The sequence below is a fragment of the Pogoniulus pusillus genome, chromosome 4, assembly GCF_015220805.1.
Source record: "Pogoniulus pusillus isolate bPogPus1 chromosome 4, bPogPus1.pri, whole genome shotgun sequence".
Classification (NCBI taxonomy): Eukaryota; Metazoa; Chordata; class Aves; order Piciformes; family Lybiidae; genus Pogoniulus; species Pogoniulus pusillus.
This window is the reverse complement of record NC_087267.1, coordinates 1,491,830-1,509,195: the sequence shown is the minus strand read 5'-3', so window position 1 is coordinate 1,509,195 and position 17,366 is coordinate 1,491,830. Positions and strand designations below refer to the sequence as shown.

Below are 17,366 nucleotides of genomic sequence, written 5' to 3'. Positions count from 1 at the left end.
AACTAATAACAAAAGAGGAGCTAATCACAAAAGCCCTGAAACCTGCATCTGGAGGTCCTGACACAAAAATGCATGAAGATGACACGGGGGAAATATCACAGAACTTCTTAGAGTGGAAAAGCTCTTCAAGCTCATCGAGTCCAAGCATTAGTTTTACACTGACAAGTTCCTGACCAAACCATACCCCTCAGCACAACATCTCATCACTATGAATAGCTATGGTTGGAAAGGAGCACCAGGATCAGCCAGTCCAACCTTCATCCCAGCAGCCTTCAGCATAACCTCAAGCACCACATCCACTCTCCTTTTAAACACCTCCAGGGATGGTGACTCCACCACCTCCCTGGGCAGCCTGTGCCAGTGCCTGACCACCTGCTCAGGAAAGAACTTCTTCCCAACAGCCAACCCAAACCTCCCCTGACACAACTTAAGGCCATTTCCTCTTGTCCTATCATTAGGGAGAAGAGACCAACACCAGCCTTACTCTAACCTCCTTTTAGGTAGCTGTAGAGGGCAATAAGGTCCCCTCTCAGCCTCCTCTTCTCCAGGCTAAACAACCCCAGTTCTCCCAGCTGCTCCTCATAGGTGATGTTCTCCAGACCTCTCCCCAGCTTCATCACCCTTCCCTGCACCCACTCCAGCACCTCAGTGTCCCTCCTATGCTGTGGTGACCAAAACTGGAATTTGTGTTTGAAGGCAAGTTTGAGGGCCAGGAGGATGCTCAGAGGCTGCAGCAGCTCTGCTATAAGCACAGACTGAAAGAGTTGGGGCTGTGCAGGCTGGAGCAGAGGAGGCTCCCAGGTGACCTTCTTGTGGCCTTCCAGCATCTGAAGGGAAATACAAAAAAGCTGGGGAGGGACTTTTCAGGCTCTCAGGGAGTGCCAGGACTGGGGGGAATGGAGCAAAGCTGGAGGTGGGGAGAGTCAGAATGGAGGTGAGGAGGAAGTTGTTGAGCATGAGAGTGGTGAGAGGCTGGAATGGGTTGCCCAGGGAGGTGTTTGAGGCCCCATGGCTGGAGGTGTTTGAGGCCAGGCTGGCTGAGGCTGCGTGCAGCCTGCTCTAGGGTAGAGTGTCCCTGGGCATGTCAGGAGGTTGGAACTAGATCCTTGTGGTCCCTTCCAACCCTGACTGATTCTGTGGTTCTAGGCATCCAAAGTGTCCTTTCTGAAGTTTACAATTCATTGATTCCACTCTGACAAGAGCTGAGTTGCCCCTGTATGGTCTCTCAGTAATTCAGGGGTTTATTATGACTTTTTCATAGTGAAATAAAGCTAATCAAAAGCCAAACTTCAAATGTGATCTGTCAGTGGCATGGCATTAAGGTGGATTTGATTGTTGTCAGTGTGCATGTGTGTGTTAGTGTGAATCATGTGGATGTCAAACACCTCGAAGGAGGTTTCTGTGTCTCAGAACCTCATTAATTTAGGCTTATTTTATTTCTAAAAGAGACCTCTCTTCTTGGGGCTTAGTGTCAGTTCACAGAGATTTTTGTGAGGCCATGGTATGTGCCAAGCATTCTTTCTGTTAAGACCTTTTTAATTGGATTAGGTAAGGACAGCTGGAAAGACTCTGACCATTGTAGCACAGAGTGTGGTGGTGTTTGGTTTGATAACGGAGGTGTTGAAAGCAGAATATGAACACAGTATAATATATTCTTTAGGCCATTAATTCTGCAAGCACAATCGAGTGTGCTGAAAGACAAACTCAGTTGTCACAGGCGTGCTTGTGATAGAAATACTATTTTATGAGTAGGTTGTTTTGGCATCAAGTTCCCCCAGAGCAATGGATGGGAGTTGCTGGACTTTGGCAGTAACGAAGGGTTGGTGATGTCTTGCCTTAGAGAATCATAGAATCAACCAGGTTGGAAGAGAGCTCCAAGCTCATCCAGCCCAACCTAGCACCCAGCCCTGGCCAAGCAACCAGACCATGGCACTAAGTGCCTCATCCAGGCTTGGCTTCAACACCACCAGGGATGGTGACTCCACCACCTCCCTGGGCAGCCTATTCCAATGCCAATCACTCTCTCTGTCAACAACTTCCTCCTAACATCCAGCCTAGACCTCCCCTGGCACAGCTTGAGACTGTGTCCCCTTCTTTTGTTGCTGGTTGCCTGGGAGAAGAGCCCAACCCCACCTGGCTACAGCCTCCCTGCAGGGAGTTGTAGGCAGCAATGAGCTCTGCCCTGAGCCTCCTTTTCTCCAGGCTAAAGAACCCCATCTTCTTATAGGGCTTGTGCTCCAGGCCCCTCCCCAGCTTTGTTGCCCTTCTCTGGACACCTTCCACCCCCTCAACATCTCTCTTGAATTGAGGGGCCTATAACTGGACACAGTACTCAGGGTGTGGTTGTTCACTGTGGTAACATTAAAATGAAACCTTTTGTGAGCTCAAAGGATCAAACCCAGCAGTTTAGTCAGTACAGTTTGTTTCTTCCCCTAACATTTTCCTTGTGTGCTGTTCTGACTGAGTGATGTCAGCTGCATGTGAAGTATCCCATGGCAGGGATTTCTTGATGATGACTCTCTTGTTCTGTCGTTTCAGAGTGGATGATGATGAGACATACTGCAGGGCAGTGACAGAGTACGCCAGGGCTTGCTCTCACGCTGGGTCCCCGGTGCGGGACTGGAGGGATGACTTTCCTGCCTGCAGTAAGACTCGTGTACAGAGCAGACTCTCTGACCTCTCAGATGCCCTGTCTGTTCAGTTCAAAACAATTCCATCTTGACAACTCGTCACTGTGTGGGAGTCAAACCTGATACTGATGTAGATCAGCCAGCTTCACTGTTGCTGGCAAGCACTGCAAGCAATGGCTTTCTAGAGGAATATATTTCATTCCAATAGGATCTGATCCAGATGCATACCAAATTCCTATTTCTGCAGGTTGCTTGGAGCCTCACGTGTGCTGGTCACATTCTAGAACAAAAGGCAAACATCTGTGCAGATCTGGCATTGCTCCTCTTCCCAGAGTGCCTTTTAGCCTCTTCCAGCCCTATTACAGAACAGTATGATCTAGCTTCTCCTGGTTCTTGCCACCATCGATGGCAGTTCAGGCTCAAATGTATATTTCTGCAGGTTGCTTGGAGCCTCACATGTTCTAGAATATGACCAGCACAGAAACCAAACATCTGTGCAGATCTGACATTGCCCCCCTTCCCAGAGTGCCTTTTAGCCTCTTGCAGCCCTATTACAGAACAACATGATCTAGCTTCTCCTGGTTATCACCACCATCGATGGCAGTTCTGGCTCACACACACACAAATGTGAGCCAGCTGAGATCCAGGCAGGTGTTGCCCTGTGGCAGGGACTAGAGCTCCTTTCAGAGGGGTGACACAAGAATCTGGTAAAGAAAGACTGAAATTCTGATGAGGGCTTCACAACAGTTCATCAGTTCAGGTCTCTCCAAACAATCCAGTGTGCCTGACTGGAATGATTGTGTGCAGCAGCAGCTCTGCACTGCCATTCAGTGTGCCCTGTGCTTTTTTCTCCAGCAGAGAAGTGTGAGGACAGCTTTGTGCACCGTGACTGCATCAGCTGTTGTCCACCAACTTGCACCTTTGAAAAAGATTGTCTTGGCAGCAACCTGCACTGCTTAGATGGCTGCTACTGTCCAGATGGTAAGTACTGTTGATTTTAGGTGAAAAATATATGTAAAGGTAATATTTCACAGGCTCACAGGATGTTAGGGGTTGGAAGGGACCCAAGGAGATCAAATCCAACCCCTCTGCCAGAGCAGGACAATCCTATCTAACACAGATCACACAGCAACACATCCAGACAGGCCTGGAAAGGCTCCAGAGAAGGAGACTCCACAACCTCTCTGGGCAGCCTGTGCCAGTGCTCTGGGACCCTTACAGGGAAGAAGTTCCCCCTTGTGTTGAGGCAGAACCTCCTGTGCTGCAACTTACACCCATTGCTCCTTGTCCTATCCCAGGGAGCAGTGAGCAGAGCCTGTCCCCCCACTCCTGGGAGCCTTCAGAGACTTACAAACATTGATCAAATCCCCTCTGTCTTCTCCAGACTAAGCAGCCCCAGGTCCCTCAGCCTCTCCTCATCAGCCATGCCCTCCAGTCCCCTCATCATCCTCGTAGTCCTCCGCTGGACCCTCTCCAGCAGATCCCTGTCCCTGTTAAACTGGGGAGCCCAAAACTGAACACACTATTCAAGATGAGGTCTCAGCAGGGCAGAGCAGAGGGGGAGGAGAACCTCCCTTGATCTGCTGGACACACTCCTCCTAATACACCCCAGGATCCCATTGGCCTTCTTGGCCACAAGGGCACACTGCTGTACCATGAGTAACTTCTTATCCACCAGCACCCCAGGTCCCTCTCCACAGAACTTCTTTCCAGCAGATCACCTGCCTGTGTTTGAGATCTAACACACTTAAAGTTAAAGCCTGAAAATAAGAACATTGTCCATTCTGCTCTAGCTGTTGTTGTTCTTGCTGTGATTCTTCCTTTATTACTGAATCCCGAAAAGTTCTCCTGAAAACAAAGATAGCTTAGAATGAAATAGCAGTTAAAAGATGGAGTCATCACCACTGCTTGCTACAATAAGACATTATATTAGTCCACTTGATTTGAATTATTCCAAAATCCATGGAAGTTTTGTCTAAACAGAGTGTGTCCTACACTCTGTACATGGAATCATAGAATCAGTCAGGGTTGGAAGGGACCACAAAGATCAGCCAGTTCCACCCCCCTGCCATGCCCAGGGACACCCTACCCTAGAGCAGGCTGCACACAGCCTCAGCCAGCCTGGCCTTAAACACCTCCAGCCATGGGGCCTCAACCACCTCCCTGGGCAACCCATTCCAGCCTCTCACCACTCTCATGGTACAAGAAAATGAACTTCCTGAGACCTGTATTCAGTAAGGTTAGGGATTGGACTCTGAAGACTTCCATTCTAGGCACAGTAAAGATGATGTGGGCTCAGACATTTTTACATGCATAAAGCACTTCAGAGTGCCAACTCTCTCAAGAGCTTCTCTCTTCATCACTCAGAGCTCTCTGCACTTGCTGGGGGGCTCTTCTGGTCCTGAATTAAGACTGATGAGATCACTTGCTGGCACATTTGAATGTTGGAGTCAGATGGGGAAAGAGCAGGGATCCAGAGCTTGTTCATGTTGTTGAAGAGTCTCATTTCTGAACTTCCTTCTGGACAGGTCTCATTATGGAGAACGGAACCTGCATCTCTGCGTCTAATTGTCCCTGCGTCTATCATGGAACTGCCTTCCCTGTGGGCTCAAAAATTGAACAAGAGTGCAGCAACTGGTACGTGTAAGCCTCGTGCACCTGTGTCTCTGTGACTGCTGCTCATATCTGAGCCCAATAATCACACTCAGAACGTAAAGAGTAGCAACTCTCTGCTCATTGTGGTCTGGTCCCTGCGTATCACGGAAATATGCAGGCTGCTCTATGGGAAGGGTGAATTCAAGACCTTAATTAGCCTAAAACTGCTTTTATTTTCTTGCCTGAAGGGCAGAATAGTGACTTTCTGTCGGGTTTTTTTGTTGTTGTTTGGCTTCTTTTAATTTCTATATAATAAACCCAAATGATTTCTTTCCAGTATCTGTAGTGGTGGCGTTTGGAACTGCACCGATCATGACTGCCCAGGTATCTGTACCTCAGTATTCTTCTGTTTCCTCACTGAACATAAGGGGTGAACTTTTCAGAGAACAAATAGGATCTGAAGCCTTGGGAAGACTAAATTGCTGCCTGTTGAGAGTAGCAGTGGTAAACATCTAAGTAAAGTTAGCCTGGATTGTGTGCTTGGAAATATGGAGACAGTGTGTGTGCAATGCAAAGAGTATCTGGTAGAAATAGGGTGTACAGCTTGTTGTATTCCCAAATGACATAACAAGTAGGTGCAGTTAGCCTGGATTGTGTGCTTGGAAATAAGGAGACAGTGTGTGTGCAATGCAAAGAGTATCTGACAGAAATAGGGTGTACAGCTTGTTGTATTCCCAAATGACATAACAAGCAGGTAACAGAAACAGGGTGTACAGCTTATTGTATTCCCAAATGACATAACAAGTAGGTGCAGTTAGCCTGGATTGTGTGCTTGGAAATAAGGAGACAGTGTGTGTGCAGTACAGGAGAGTATCTGACAGAAATAGGGTGTGCAGCTTATTGTACTTCCAAATGACATAACAAGTAGGTGCAGTTAGCCTGGATTGTGTGCTTGGAAATAAGGAGAAAGTTTCTTGTTTGCCTCTCTTCCATCCTTTGCAGAATAATGACACATTCTCATGCAAGTGAACATTGTTGTTTACCTTTCTTTCTCTCCAGCTGAGTGCTCCATCGTAGGCAGCTCTCATTTCACAACCTTTGATGGACGTCACTTTACCTCGTTGGGGATTTGCCAGTACATTTTGGTGAAAGGCACTGGAGAAAACAGATTCACACTCACTTTACAGAGGGCACCTTGTGGACAGGTAAGTCACATTTTGGTGGAATATTCACAACAAGCATGCCAGGCAGTCTTGCATAGGTTCTGCTGCAAACAACTGGGTGGTGTTAAACAGAAAACGTATATTGCTGGCAGCATTTAACAGGTTTAGTACTCTGCTGGTTAAGGGAAAGACTTTTTTTCAGCTTTAGGCTTTTATTTGTTGCCTTTTAGCGTATTTAATTTGTGAGAGCAATGCCTGTTAGAAAAGTATTGAAGAGACTAATCTGCATACATATATATTTGAGTGTATTTTGGCAGGTATACAACAGGAGGCTCGGTGGGAGGCTGGATTTAATGATGTTTTTAGTCACCTCAGCTTTTGGGAGAAGAGGCTCTGAGGCTGTGAATTCCAGGCTGCTAAGGGCTGGATGCCTTCACTTGTCAACAAAAAGTGATGCACAGAAGCTGGCCTACTGTGGGGCTGTCTTTCATGTCCCTTCAAAAGCTAGACAATGAATCACAGGCTCACAGGATGTTAGAGGTTGGAAGGGACCCAAGGAGATCGAGTCCAACCCCCTGCCAGAGCAGGACAATCCTATCTGACACAGATCACAGAGCAACACATCCAGACAGGCCTGGAAAGGCTCCAGAGAAGGAGACTCCACAGCCTCTCTGGGCAGCCTGTGCCAGTGCTCTGGGACCCTTACAGGAAAGAAGTTCCCCCTTGTGTTGAGGCAGAACCTCCTGTGCTGCAACTTACACCCATTGCTGCTTGTCCTATCCCAGGGAGCAGTGAGCAGAGCCTGTCCCCCTGCTCCTGGCAGCCCTCAGATACTGATAAACATTTATCAAATCCCCTCTAAGTCTTCTCTTCTCCAGACTAAGCAGCCCCAGGTCCCTCAGCCTCTCCTCATCAGGCAGTGCCCTCCAGTCCCCTCATCATCCTCATAGCCCTCTGCTGGACCCTCTCCAGCACATCCCTGTCCCTCTTCAACTGGGGAGCTCAGAACTGCACACAGCATATGAACCAGTGCTTCTGGTGTTTGTTATTGATAGATCTGTTTTGGTTTGTGCAAGTGCCTCCTTCTCCAGCATAGGCACTGAGGCTTCTGTTCTGCCTGTTAGATGGCCTCAAGCATGAAATGATTGTTTAGGTAGCCACTGAGACATAAGGACTGCACTGAAAATGACCTCATCACAACTCTAGGCACCTTGGAAAGTTTCTGGATGAAAACACACAGAGTCATAGCATGGTCTGGGCTGGAAGAAACCTCCAAAAGTCATCTAATCCAACCCTCCTGCAGTCAGCAGGGACATCCTCAACTAGAGCAGGTTGCCAGAGCCCTGTCTAGCCTGACCTTGAATACCTCCAGAGAAGGAGTCTAGGGGAGCATAGCGTGCTCGGTTTAAGATGGTTACATGTCATCTTTTGTCTTGTACTTAGGTTCAGAAATTCTGACTAGAACTCTAAAATGATAGGTGTGAGTTAGTTTAAAAGTCACCAGTTTTTATAATCAGGTATTATTACATTATTGTAGTGTAATTCTGGAGCAGTCATACCTTTTTGGTCTGCAGTCAGACATCTTCATTACACTTCAAGGGCAGAAGCACTTTCATGTGTGCAACAGGTTATTTCTCCTGCACTGCTGCATTTAGGCTCCAGCTGCATCATCTTGATACAGACAATGTCAGACTCTTGCTCCAACATTGGTTAATCAAGCACTGAAGACTACCCCAGGTAGCCATGCAAGTATGGCACTTTAGAATCATAGAATCAACCAGGTTGGAAGAGACCTCCAAGCTCATCCAGTCCAACCTAGCACCCAGCCCTGGCCAATCAACCAGACCATGGCACTAAGTGCCTCATCCAGGCTTTGCTTCAACACCTCCAGGGACAGCGACTCCACCACCTCCCTGGGCAGCCCATTCCAATGCCAATCACTCTCTCTGCCAACAACTTCCTCCTAACATCCAGCCTAGACCTCCCCTGCCACAGCTTGAGGCTGTGTCCCCTTGTTCTGTTGCTGGTTGCCTGGCAGCAGAGCCCAACCCCACCTGGCTGCAGCCTCCCTTCAGGTAGCTGTAGCCAGCAATGAGCTCTGCCCTGAGCCTCCTCTGCTGCAGGCTGCACACCCCCAGCTCCCTCAGCCTCTCCTCACAGGGCTGTGCTCCAGGCCCCTCACAGCTTTGTCGCCCTCCTGTGGACACCTTCCAGTACTGCAACATCTCTCTTGAATTGAGGAGCCCAGAACTGGACACAGCACTCAAGGTGTGGCCTGAGCAGTGCTGAGCACGGGGGCAGAATAACCTCCCTTGTCCTTTGAACCCAGTATCAGCTGTGTTCTTACTATGAACTGCCATAACAGCTATAATGTATTTTCCTTGCTTTTACATGCTTATGTAATGTTTTATTGTGTCCTACATATAATTTTGGATGCTCTGTTTAGTGCTTTGAGTGATAGTCTGCAACTGATTTACCTGGTGACAGTTCTGGTATTTCCTATCTGCACAACTGTCTTTTCCTCCTGCTCATTTGGTTTCCTTGAAAGCCTTAATGTCTTTTCCTCTTGCTGATGGTGACATTTCTTTCCTCTTAGAACATGGACCACGCCTGCATTGAGTCTATAACACTAGTTCTTGAAGATGATGTGAGCAAACAAGTGACTCTCACAAGAGAGGGGCATGTGCAAACTGGACCTAACCAAGTCTTTAACCTTAATGGTAAGAAGGGAATGGAGTAGAATTGTAGCAGGGTTTGTGTTCTTTCTTCTGTATGCTCCAAAGCTTTTTGGTACTACCTGCCTCTGAAAAAGGAATGTGCTAGGTTGAGCCTAGCTAGAATGTTGTGGTGAGAAGAATTAGATACTAGGCTGTGAAAAGGAAACAGTGGTGATGGCTGCTGCACTCATAGGCTTGCTGAGATGGGTAAGAACACAGAGATAACGGAGTCTCTCTCTGTCTTTGGGGCTGCACTTCTCTCTCTCTAACCTGCCACCTGTTTAACTAATCCTTCTGCTTCCTCACTCCCCTGGCTGATCCTCCAATCTCACCTTGAATGTAAGGCAAAGTCTGGGGTGAGGATGAGCCAGCAGTGTTACCCAGGTGACCAGGAGAGCCAGTGGCATCCTGGGCTGGCTCAGGAGTAGTGTGGGCAGCAGGACAAGGGAGGTTCTTCTGCCCCTGTGCTCAGCACTGCTCAGGCCACACCTTGAGTGCTGTGTCCAGTTCTGGGCTCCTCAATACAAGAGAGATGTTGAGGTGCTGGAAGGTGTCCAGAGAAGGGCAACAAATTTGGCGAGAGGCCTGGAGCAGAGCCCTGTGAGGAGAGGCTGAGGGAGCTGGGGGTGTGTTGGGGAGGGGAAATTAATTGATGGGAGATGATATTTTCCACAATTACTATTGTTTGTTAATGTTGCTATTCAGAACTCTGCCACTCCCCACCACTACTTTTAATAATATTTTGGTTCTTACATGGTCGTGGAAACATTCCATGGATAATATCTACAGCTGCTATCACCAGCAAAAGACATCAACATTAATTGAACTGGAAGGGAAGGGTCCTTGGTCAAATGCCGCTTGCGGTCAGTGTGCTGCTTGCCCAGTAGCTGGGCCCAGGCTCTTTCTGCTCTATGGCAGAAGGCAGCAGAGAATTACAAAGAGGCATTGAGCAGTTACAGATTATTGTTGCCCACTCACAGGGGCTGGCCACAGTCCAGACAGTGCCCAGATGCTTTCAGGGGACTCTGTCTTGTTGGACGTTGAGGCTTGACTCTTCCTGGCTCCTGGGGACAGGACGCAGACAGTCTCTGCCCTTGTCTGCTGGCTTCCTCTGGATGATCTGGGTCTGTGCCCAGGGACTCCAGGCAGCACCTTCAGGTGCAGAGGCAGATGTGGTGCAGTCTCAGCACGGTGTCAGCTGCCCACACAGGCTGATGGTGTGCAGGCATCCAGGGTCTGCTGCTGGTCACTGGTGGCAGTGGAGTTCAGCAGGCAGCAATAAGGCAGTGTGCAATGGCAGCAGGGCTGGGCACAGCAGAGAGAGCAGGCACAGAGCAGGGCAGCAAAGCAGGGAGGCAAAAGCAGGTTGTTCACCTGCCTATCTCCTTTTGTCAGTGTGGGCTGAGATTAATGGCCCCTTGGGCACAGAATAGCCAACCAGAATAGCAGTTAGCCAAACCTTACCATGTCAGCAAAGCCACAGGCTCCCTTTTCCCTAATCTGGGAGAAGCAGAGGCCTTGCACTAGGAGGCACAAGCCAAGTGTGTGCCTTACAGCACAGGGCCCTGGGCAGGCCACACTCAGTGGCTCCAGGTCCTTTTGTGTCTGTTTCTGTGCTTGCCTCTCTGGTGGAGCAGAAAAGCAGGCCTGGGCAAGGCAGGGCATGTGTGAGCCTATTTTGTGCCTATCAGGCCTACCACAACAGGTTGTTTATCCTGGAGTAGAGGAGGCTCAGGGGTGACCTCATTGCTGGCTACGACTACCTGAAAGGAGGTTGTAGCCACCTGGGGGTTGGTCACTTCTGCCAGGCAAGCAGCAACAGAAGAAGGGGACACAGTCTCAAGTTGTGCCAGGGGAGGTCTAGGCTGGATGTTAGGAGGAAGTTGTTGGCAGAGAGAGTGATTGGCATTGGAATGGGCTGCCCAGGGAGGTGGTGGAGTTGCTGTCCCTGGTGGTGTTCAAGCAGAGCCTGGATGAGGCACTTGGTGCCATGGTCTGGTTGACTGGCTAGGGCTGGGTGCTAGGTTGGAGTGGATGAGCTTGGAGGTCTCTCTGGTTGATTCTGTGATGCATCAATGACTTAATTATATGTCTTTTGAACCAGTCGCTCTTCTCTTTCTTGCCTCTTTCCATAGTCTGCCATCAATGTCTATGACAAACATTTTGCTGTTACACTCTTGATAATTGGGTGTGTCTAGTAAGTGTTATCAGCTAAAGACTCTTTGAAGCTCACATAAGCAATTTACCTGCTTCTTCAAGGTTTTGGTACCCCGGGGTGTGTGTGTGTGCGTGCATGGAGGATGCTTGTGAAGAACATTGAAGGCTTTAAGCCTGCAGCTGCAAGTAGCTCACCAGTGTGTAGCAAGATGAATGCTGTGACTGTGAAATTTCCATTTCCTCACATGAAGGATTTGCTGGGAGGGAAAGCTGGGAATTTGATAGGCTGGTGGTTCACACACAGCCTAAGAAGGGAGCTATACTGGTGTCTTATCAACAGTAGTAAGTGAGACCCTTCTGTCTACATATTGCAGTGCACTTTGCAGACACCTGTTAATTATCACATGCCTGAAGACTTAAGAAACAAATGGTTTCTTGTCTTGTCTTCTCATTGCTGGAGTCATGCTGTTGCATTGCTTTCCCCTAAACCCAAAAGGAGTGGTTTGTGGATACCTCACCAGTACAGAGAGGTGAGAGAGTCAGCCACTGCCAACAGCAGTCACAATTCCTGGCTGCAGGTGAGGTTGTGCATAGTTTGTGGTTTCAGTTGTGAGGTTTCAAACTCTGCTTTTCAGAGGAGTGAACAAATACAATTTGGAAGTTGGATATCAGTGACTTTGTCTTTCTTTCTGTTTTGCTATGTGCAGGGGCTGTTGAAATTCAGAATGTGTCTTCTTTCTTTGTTCACCTGAAAACTAGTTTTGGTTTGAAGATATTGTTTGCTAAAGATGGAGAGAGGATCTATGTGCAAGTTGATGTCAGCTGGAAGAGAAGGACGTCAGGATTATGTGGCACTTACAATGGAAACTTAAGAGATGATTTTCTGTGAGTACCTTTTGGGTTGTGTTTAATAACCAAGTGAAGAGTTTCGTTGTATGTAACCACCTGATTATTTCACTTCCATTAAGATGTTCATACCTCATTAAACTAACCAATAGAAAAGATCTTCATTAAAATGTTAGTCACTTTTTAAACTCTGGGGGTCATGAATTTAGCTAAGTCATTCTAAGGTGTTTAGCTAAGCAGCTCTTGACAGCCACCATATTATCTGTAGAAGATACTAGATGGTGATAATACTTGAATGCACTTTCCCCCCCTTGCTGCTGCTCCATTGTCATTGGAGTAAATACATAGGAACTGATGAAAAGAATGGATGAAACCCTGGTATCATCCTCAACTGATTAACATTTACTAGTTCTTGATGGTTTGGTTTTTTGGGTTTTTTTTCCCTTCACATCAAGTTTTAATGGGGAAAAAAGGCATTTCTGAAGCACAGGAATAGTTTCATTCAAAAGGTACACTTGCCTTGTTCTTTAATTTCATTCCCTCCAAAGTCCCTCAAATTCAAGTGTCACAAAACTTTGCTATCAATAGCAAATGCTTTTGGAACACTTGGTGCAAGCCAGCATCAAGCAGCTCCCCTCTATCAAAAAATAGATCAGCTAACAGATGTAACTTATGAGATCTCACTGAATGTGTGTGCTTGAATAAAAGCCTTTTTCTCCTCTCATTAATTCCTTCTCCCACTAATTCTTTCTCCAGCTGATTTCAGAGTACTTGAGCTAAGCATAGGTGGAGGGATGCTTTCAGTGTAAGAATGCTTTTCAGCAAAATGCTGAGGAAAAAAAACCTTCCCATGCTCTTTCTTCTTTTATACCTCCCAGACAGAAAGCCTTTTGGCATGATGAATGTTCAGTGTGACTCAGCACCTAGGGCTTTTTGATGTGCTCGGGTCAGAATCGTAGAATCAAGCAGGTTGGAAGAGACCTCCAAGACCATCCAGTCCAAATTAGCACCCAGCCCTAACCAGTCAACCAGACCATGGCACTAAGTGCCTCAGCCAGGCAAATCACTCTCTCTGTCAAGAACTTCCTCCTAATTTCCTACTTTGCCTTTGGAATGGGCTGCCCAGGGAGGTGGTGGAGTCACCATCCCCGGAGGTGTTCAAGCAAAGCCTGTCTGGGGCACTTAGTGCCATGGTCTGGTTGACTGGCTAGGGCTGGCTGCTAGGTTGGACTGGCTGAGCTTGGAGCTCTCTTCCAACCTGGCTGACTCTATGATTCTAACATCCAGCCTATACCTCCCATATGGTGCATAAGGTGAAGAGGATGCTTACCGTGCTGTTTCTTTTCCTTTTCAGCTCTCCAGCAGGGATGATAGAAGGGACCCCACAGCTTCATGCCAATGCATGGAAGGTTTCCTCAGTTTGTTCTGTGCCTGTTAATATTCCTGTGGTTGATCCCTGCAACGTTAACCAGCAAAATGGTATGTTTCCATGTGGGAGTCTGGACATGTCTGTATCTTATTATGGGGCATGGCTCGTTTTTCCTGTGAAGGACTCATACATATAATTTCAACTTTTTAGATGGAGGCTCTTTCTTTCCTTGTTTTTGTTTGGCAAGGACCCTTCTTCCCATACATTTAGCACATAGAATTAGGTAAGGCCCCTGTAAATACAAGCTAGTTGATCATTTAATACCAAGTGCACTGGCCATGAACCTTAAATTCTGCTGTCTAACAGACAAGCAGATTGCTAGGCACAATACCATCTGCAGTCCTGTAGATTAGACCAGTCAAGAGGAATGCTGTGATGCATATTTGTTGATTGACAAAGTGCAGGAGGTGGTGTCCTGCTGAGACAATGCTCAGATCAAAAAGTCTGTCCCTGCTTTCTCCATGCTTATGGCATTAAATGTTTCCTTATCCTCCATCTATGCTTTCTGACGCAAACTGATGCAATTAGTCAGAGATCTGTGGGCTTGCTTGAATTCCTGAGCGTGTCTGCTTGACATGCTTGGGTCTTGCATTGCACTTTCCCTGTCTCCTCCTTGCCATGCCGTTGTTCTTTTCAATTAATGAAGACAATAGGCAGACAGTAAATGCCAATTAGGAGAGAATTTAGTCTGATGTCTTTAATGTTTCCAGCGTAAGGTCTCTCTAAGGATGTGGGATCTGGCCATATTTAGAGCCTGTGGGATCAAGCCTGCAATGACCATAAACCTTTAAGAATTTGGGTCATTCTAGGACTTTTCATGCCCTCAGCATTGGCTGTCTTCTGAAGCAGTACATCTCAGCCAAGTTAGCTTTCTCCCAAGACATTTCATACCTTGCCTTCAGCTCTGTGCTTCTTCAGTGAAGGTGGAGTTTGACATAAGTATAAGATGCTTAGCACAAGGGGGTGGACTAAATGACCCTCTGAGCTCCCATGCAACCTGAGTTTTCCTGTGATCCTGTAATCATCACTGGAAAAAGCACTTTCTGGGTCCTGCCCCATGCTGTAACCTGTTCAGAGCTAGTACAAATATTTTTCCAGGTCTGTGATCTTAATCTGCTGAACCTGAGAAAGAAATGATTGGTTGTTTGTCTACTTATTTTACTGTTTCTATTTTCAATCAAGTTTACTCCACCAATCTAGGTTGCTGAGAGGCTCTAGAAGTCTCTGTGTCAATGTGTGTATGTGGGGCTGAGCAAGGAGGATGAAGGGTAGGGACACTCTTTCTTCACCAGAACTGGCTGATTTATGATCCACACTATGGTCTTCCTGAGATGTTTCACCACTTGTGGTGGTAGCACATGACAGTGGTAGAATGGGGCTCTGTTGGTGCTAGAAGGCCAAGCTGTGACTTGCATGCCCTGGAACTCCAGTTTGTAATGATGCCTGTGTCCACAGGCCAAAAAGTATTGTTGTGGAGGCAGGGAATTAATGGGGCCAAGTCAGGAAATATATATAACCAGAATGATTCTATTTTCCTGAAAGCCCACCCCCAAAACTCCATACAAAAAATCCATTTAGTTTAGTTAGCAGACTCAGTTTGATCCAGAATATCTTACAAAAGGATACTAGAGATAAATTTGGCCATTTAGGAAGTCAGGGAATGTAAAAGGCTAAGCTATAAACACAGCTTTACCCTACTATCAATCAGGCTGAGCAGAAAAGCTTGCTCACAGGTGTAAGCTAGGCTGGATTCTCTCTGCAGGGGCAGCCTGTGATGTTAGCAGTGATATCCAGTAATAGAGATCTGTGCCAAAGAAGTCTGAGACAAGTCACAGAATCAAACTCAGAAGCATCTCGAGCACTTCTTCCAGGGTGGGATGGTCGCAGGATGAGGCTGTTCTCACAACAGGAGGGGGAGAGACAAAATTGCCAGGGTTCCCCCACCTGGCAGGCAGTCAGCCAGCAGTTAGTGCCTGAATAGGGTCAGAGAGAGGGTGGCCCAGGTGCTGCTGGCTCGCTCTCTCAAAAGAAACCGAGGCCATTAGGCTTGTTGGCTTGTGCAAAAGAGTGCTAAGTGGGGGAGCTGCCCAGAGCAGGGAGGGTCCAGTCATGGCAGGGCCTTGTCCTTCGCAGTGCCAGGGGACTAGCAAGGCAGGAAGCACCCCAAGCTGGGAAGAACCCCCTAGGTTTTTACCTTTTTCCTAGACAAATGTCAATTTACCATTTTCTAGGCACAAAACCATGGCCAGTCACCAGCCCAATTTCACCGTGGGCATCTGCACAGGTCACCCCCCCTGCAGGAAGGACCCTTTACTCCCCACCTTCAAGCCTGAAGGGTGGGGTGGAGGGGAAACAGGTTTTTTGTGCCTTTCCTCTCTCATTTAAACCACAGGGAGGAATTTGGGGTATCCAGGACACCAGGACAAGTACCTGGCCACTGCTGATTTCAAACCTGAACAAAACAGGGAGTAGAAAAACACAAAATGCAAGCTTTGGAGGACCTTTCTAACTAACTCCTTTGAAACAAATCAACTGTTTTGAAGTTCACTTTGCCATTTCGTTTTCCTGTGCCACTAAAGGGGGGAGGCATAACTGATTCTGTGTAGTAGCTCTTCTCATTGAGGCAGTTGCTTGCTACATCAATTCTAGAGCACAGAACTTTGCAGAAAGCACACAAGCTGTTGTGGCACACTGGCTATGGTTGGGTTTAACATTCTGTGGTATTCAATCAAGGGCTGTACTAAAATAGACCTGGTTAAAACAGTATCATCTCCCCTTAGCTGGGTATGCAGCTCACTGTGATATCATCAACCAAGAAGTTTTTGCTCCCTGCCATGCCTACATCAGCCCAGGGTTATACTACCAGCTCTGCCGCTTTGATGCATGCAGATGTGGAAGCAGCTGTTTGTGCAATGCTTTGGCACACTATGCTTATGTCTGTGGCAAGCACGGGGTCGTTGTTGACTTCAGATCTCATCTTTCTTACTGTGGTGAGTAACGTTTGCAATATGCATTGTCCTTTAGAAATAGCTAAGTGTCACCAAACACAGAAAGTGACCTTTTCCTTGCTGGAAACTGGAATTGTGCTGGGGCTAAGGATGTGCTCAGAGGCAGCTAGTGGCCTTTGTGTTCAGTGTCTGAGCTAAATCACAGAATCAGTCAGGGTTGGAAGGAAGGGACCACAAGGATCATCTAGTTCCAACCCTCCTGCCATGGGCAGGGACACCCTACCCTAGAGCAGGCTGCACACAGCCTCAGCCAGCCTGGCCTCAAACACCTCCAGCCATGGGGCCTCAACCACCTCCCTGGGCAACCCATTCCAGCCTCTCACCACTCTCATGCTCAACAACTTCCTCCTCATGGCCAGTCTGAACCTACCCATCTCCAGCTTTGCTCCATTCCCCCCAGTCCTGGCACTCCCTGAGAGCCTGAAAAGTCCCTCCCCAGCTTTTTTGCAGCCCCCTTCAGATGCTGGAAGGCCACAAGAAGGTCACCTGGGAGCCTCCTCTGCTCCAGCCTGCACAGCCCCAACTCTTTCAGTCTGTGCTTACAGCAGAGCTGCTGCAGCCCTCTGAGCATCCTCCTGGCCCTGCTCTGGACACACTCCAGCATCTCCACATCCTTCTTGTAATGGGGGCTCCAGAACTGGATGCAGGACTCCAGGTGGGGTCTCAGCAGAGTGGAGTAGAGGAGGAGAATCACCTCCCTGGCCCTGCTGGCCACACTTCTACTGCTGCAGCCCAGGCTCTGGTTGGCTTTCTGGGCTGCAAGTGCACACTGCTGGCTCATGTTGAGCTTCCCACCCAAGTCCCTCTGTTCAGGGCTGCTC

The 17,366-nt window shown here is 47.9% G+C and overlaps 1 protein-coding gene across 1 annotated transcript in view; it reads left to right on the top strand.

Annotated features, from left to right (window-relative positions):
• Nucleotides 1-17,366, top strand: part of OTOGL (otogelin like) — a 103,785-nt gene that overhangs the window by 19,083 nt on the left and 67,336 nt on the right. The window contains 9 exon segments of the mRNA XM_064142863.1: nt 2,539-2,645; nt 3,489-3,611; nt 5,159-5,267; nt 5,563-5,609; nt 6,285-6,430; nt 8,985-9,108; nt 11,970-12,147; nt 13,463-13,587; nt 16,318-16,527. Of these exon segments, the coding sequence (XP_063998933.1) occupies nt 2,539-2,645; nt 3,489-3,611; nt 5,159-5,267; nt 5,563-5,609; nt 6,285-6,430; nt 8,985-9,108; nt 11,970-12,147; nt 13,463-13,587; nt 16,318-16,527 (1,169 nt within the window).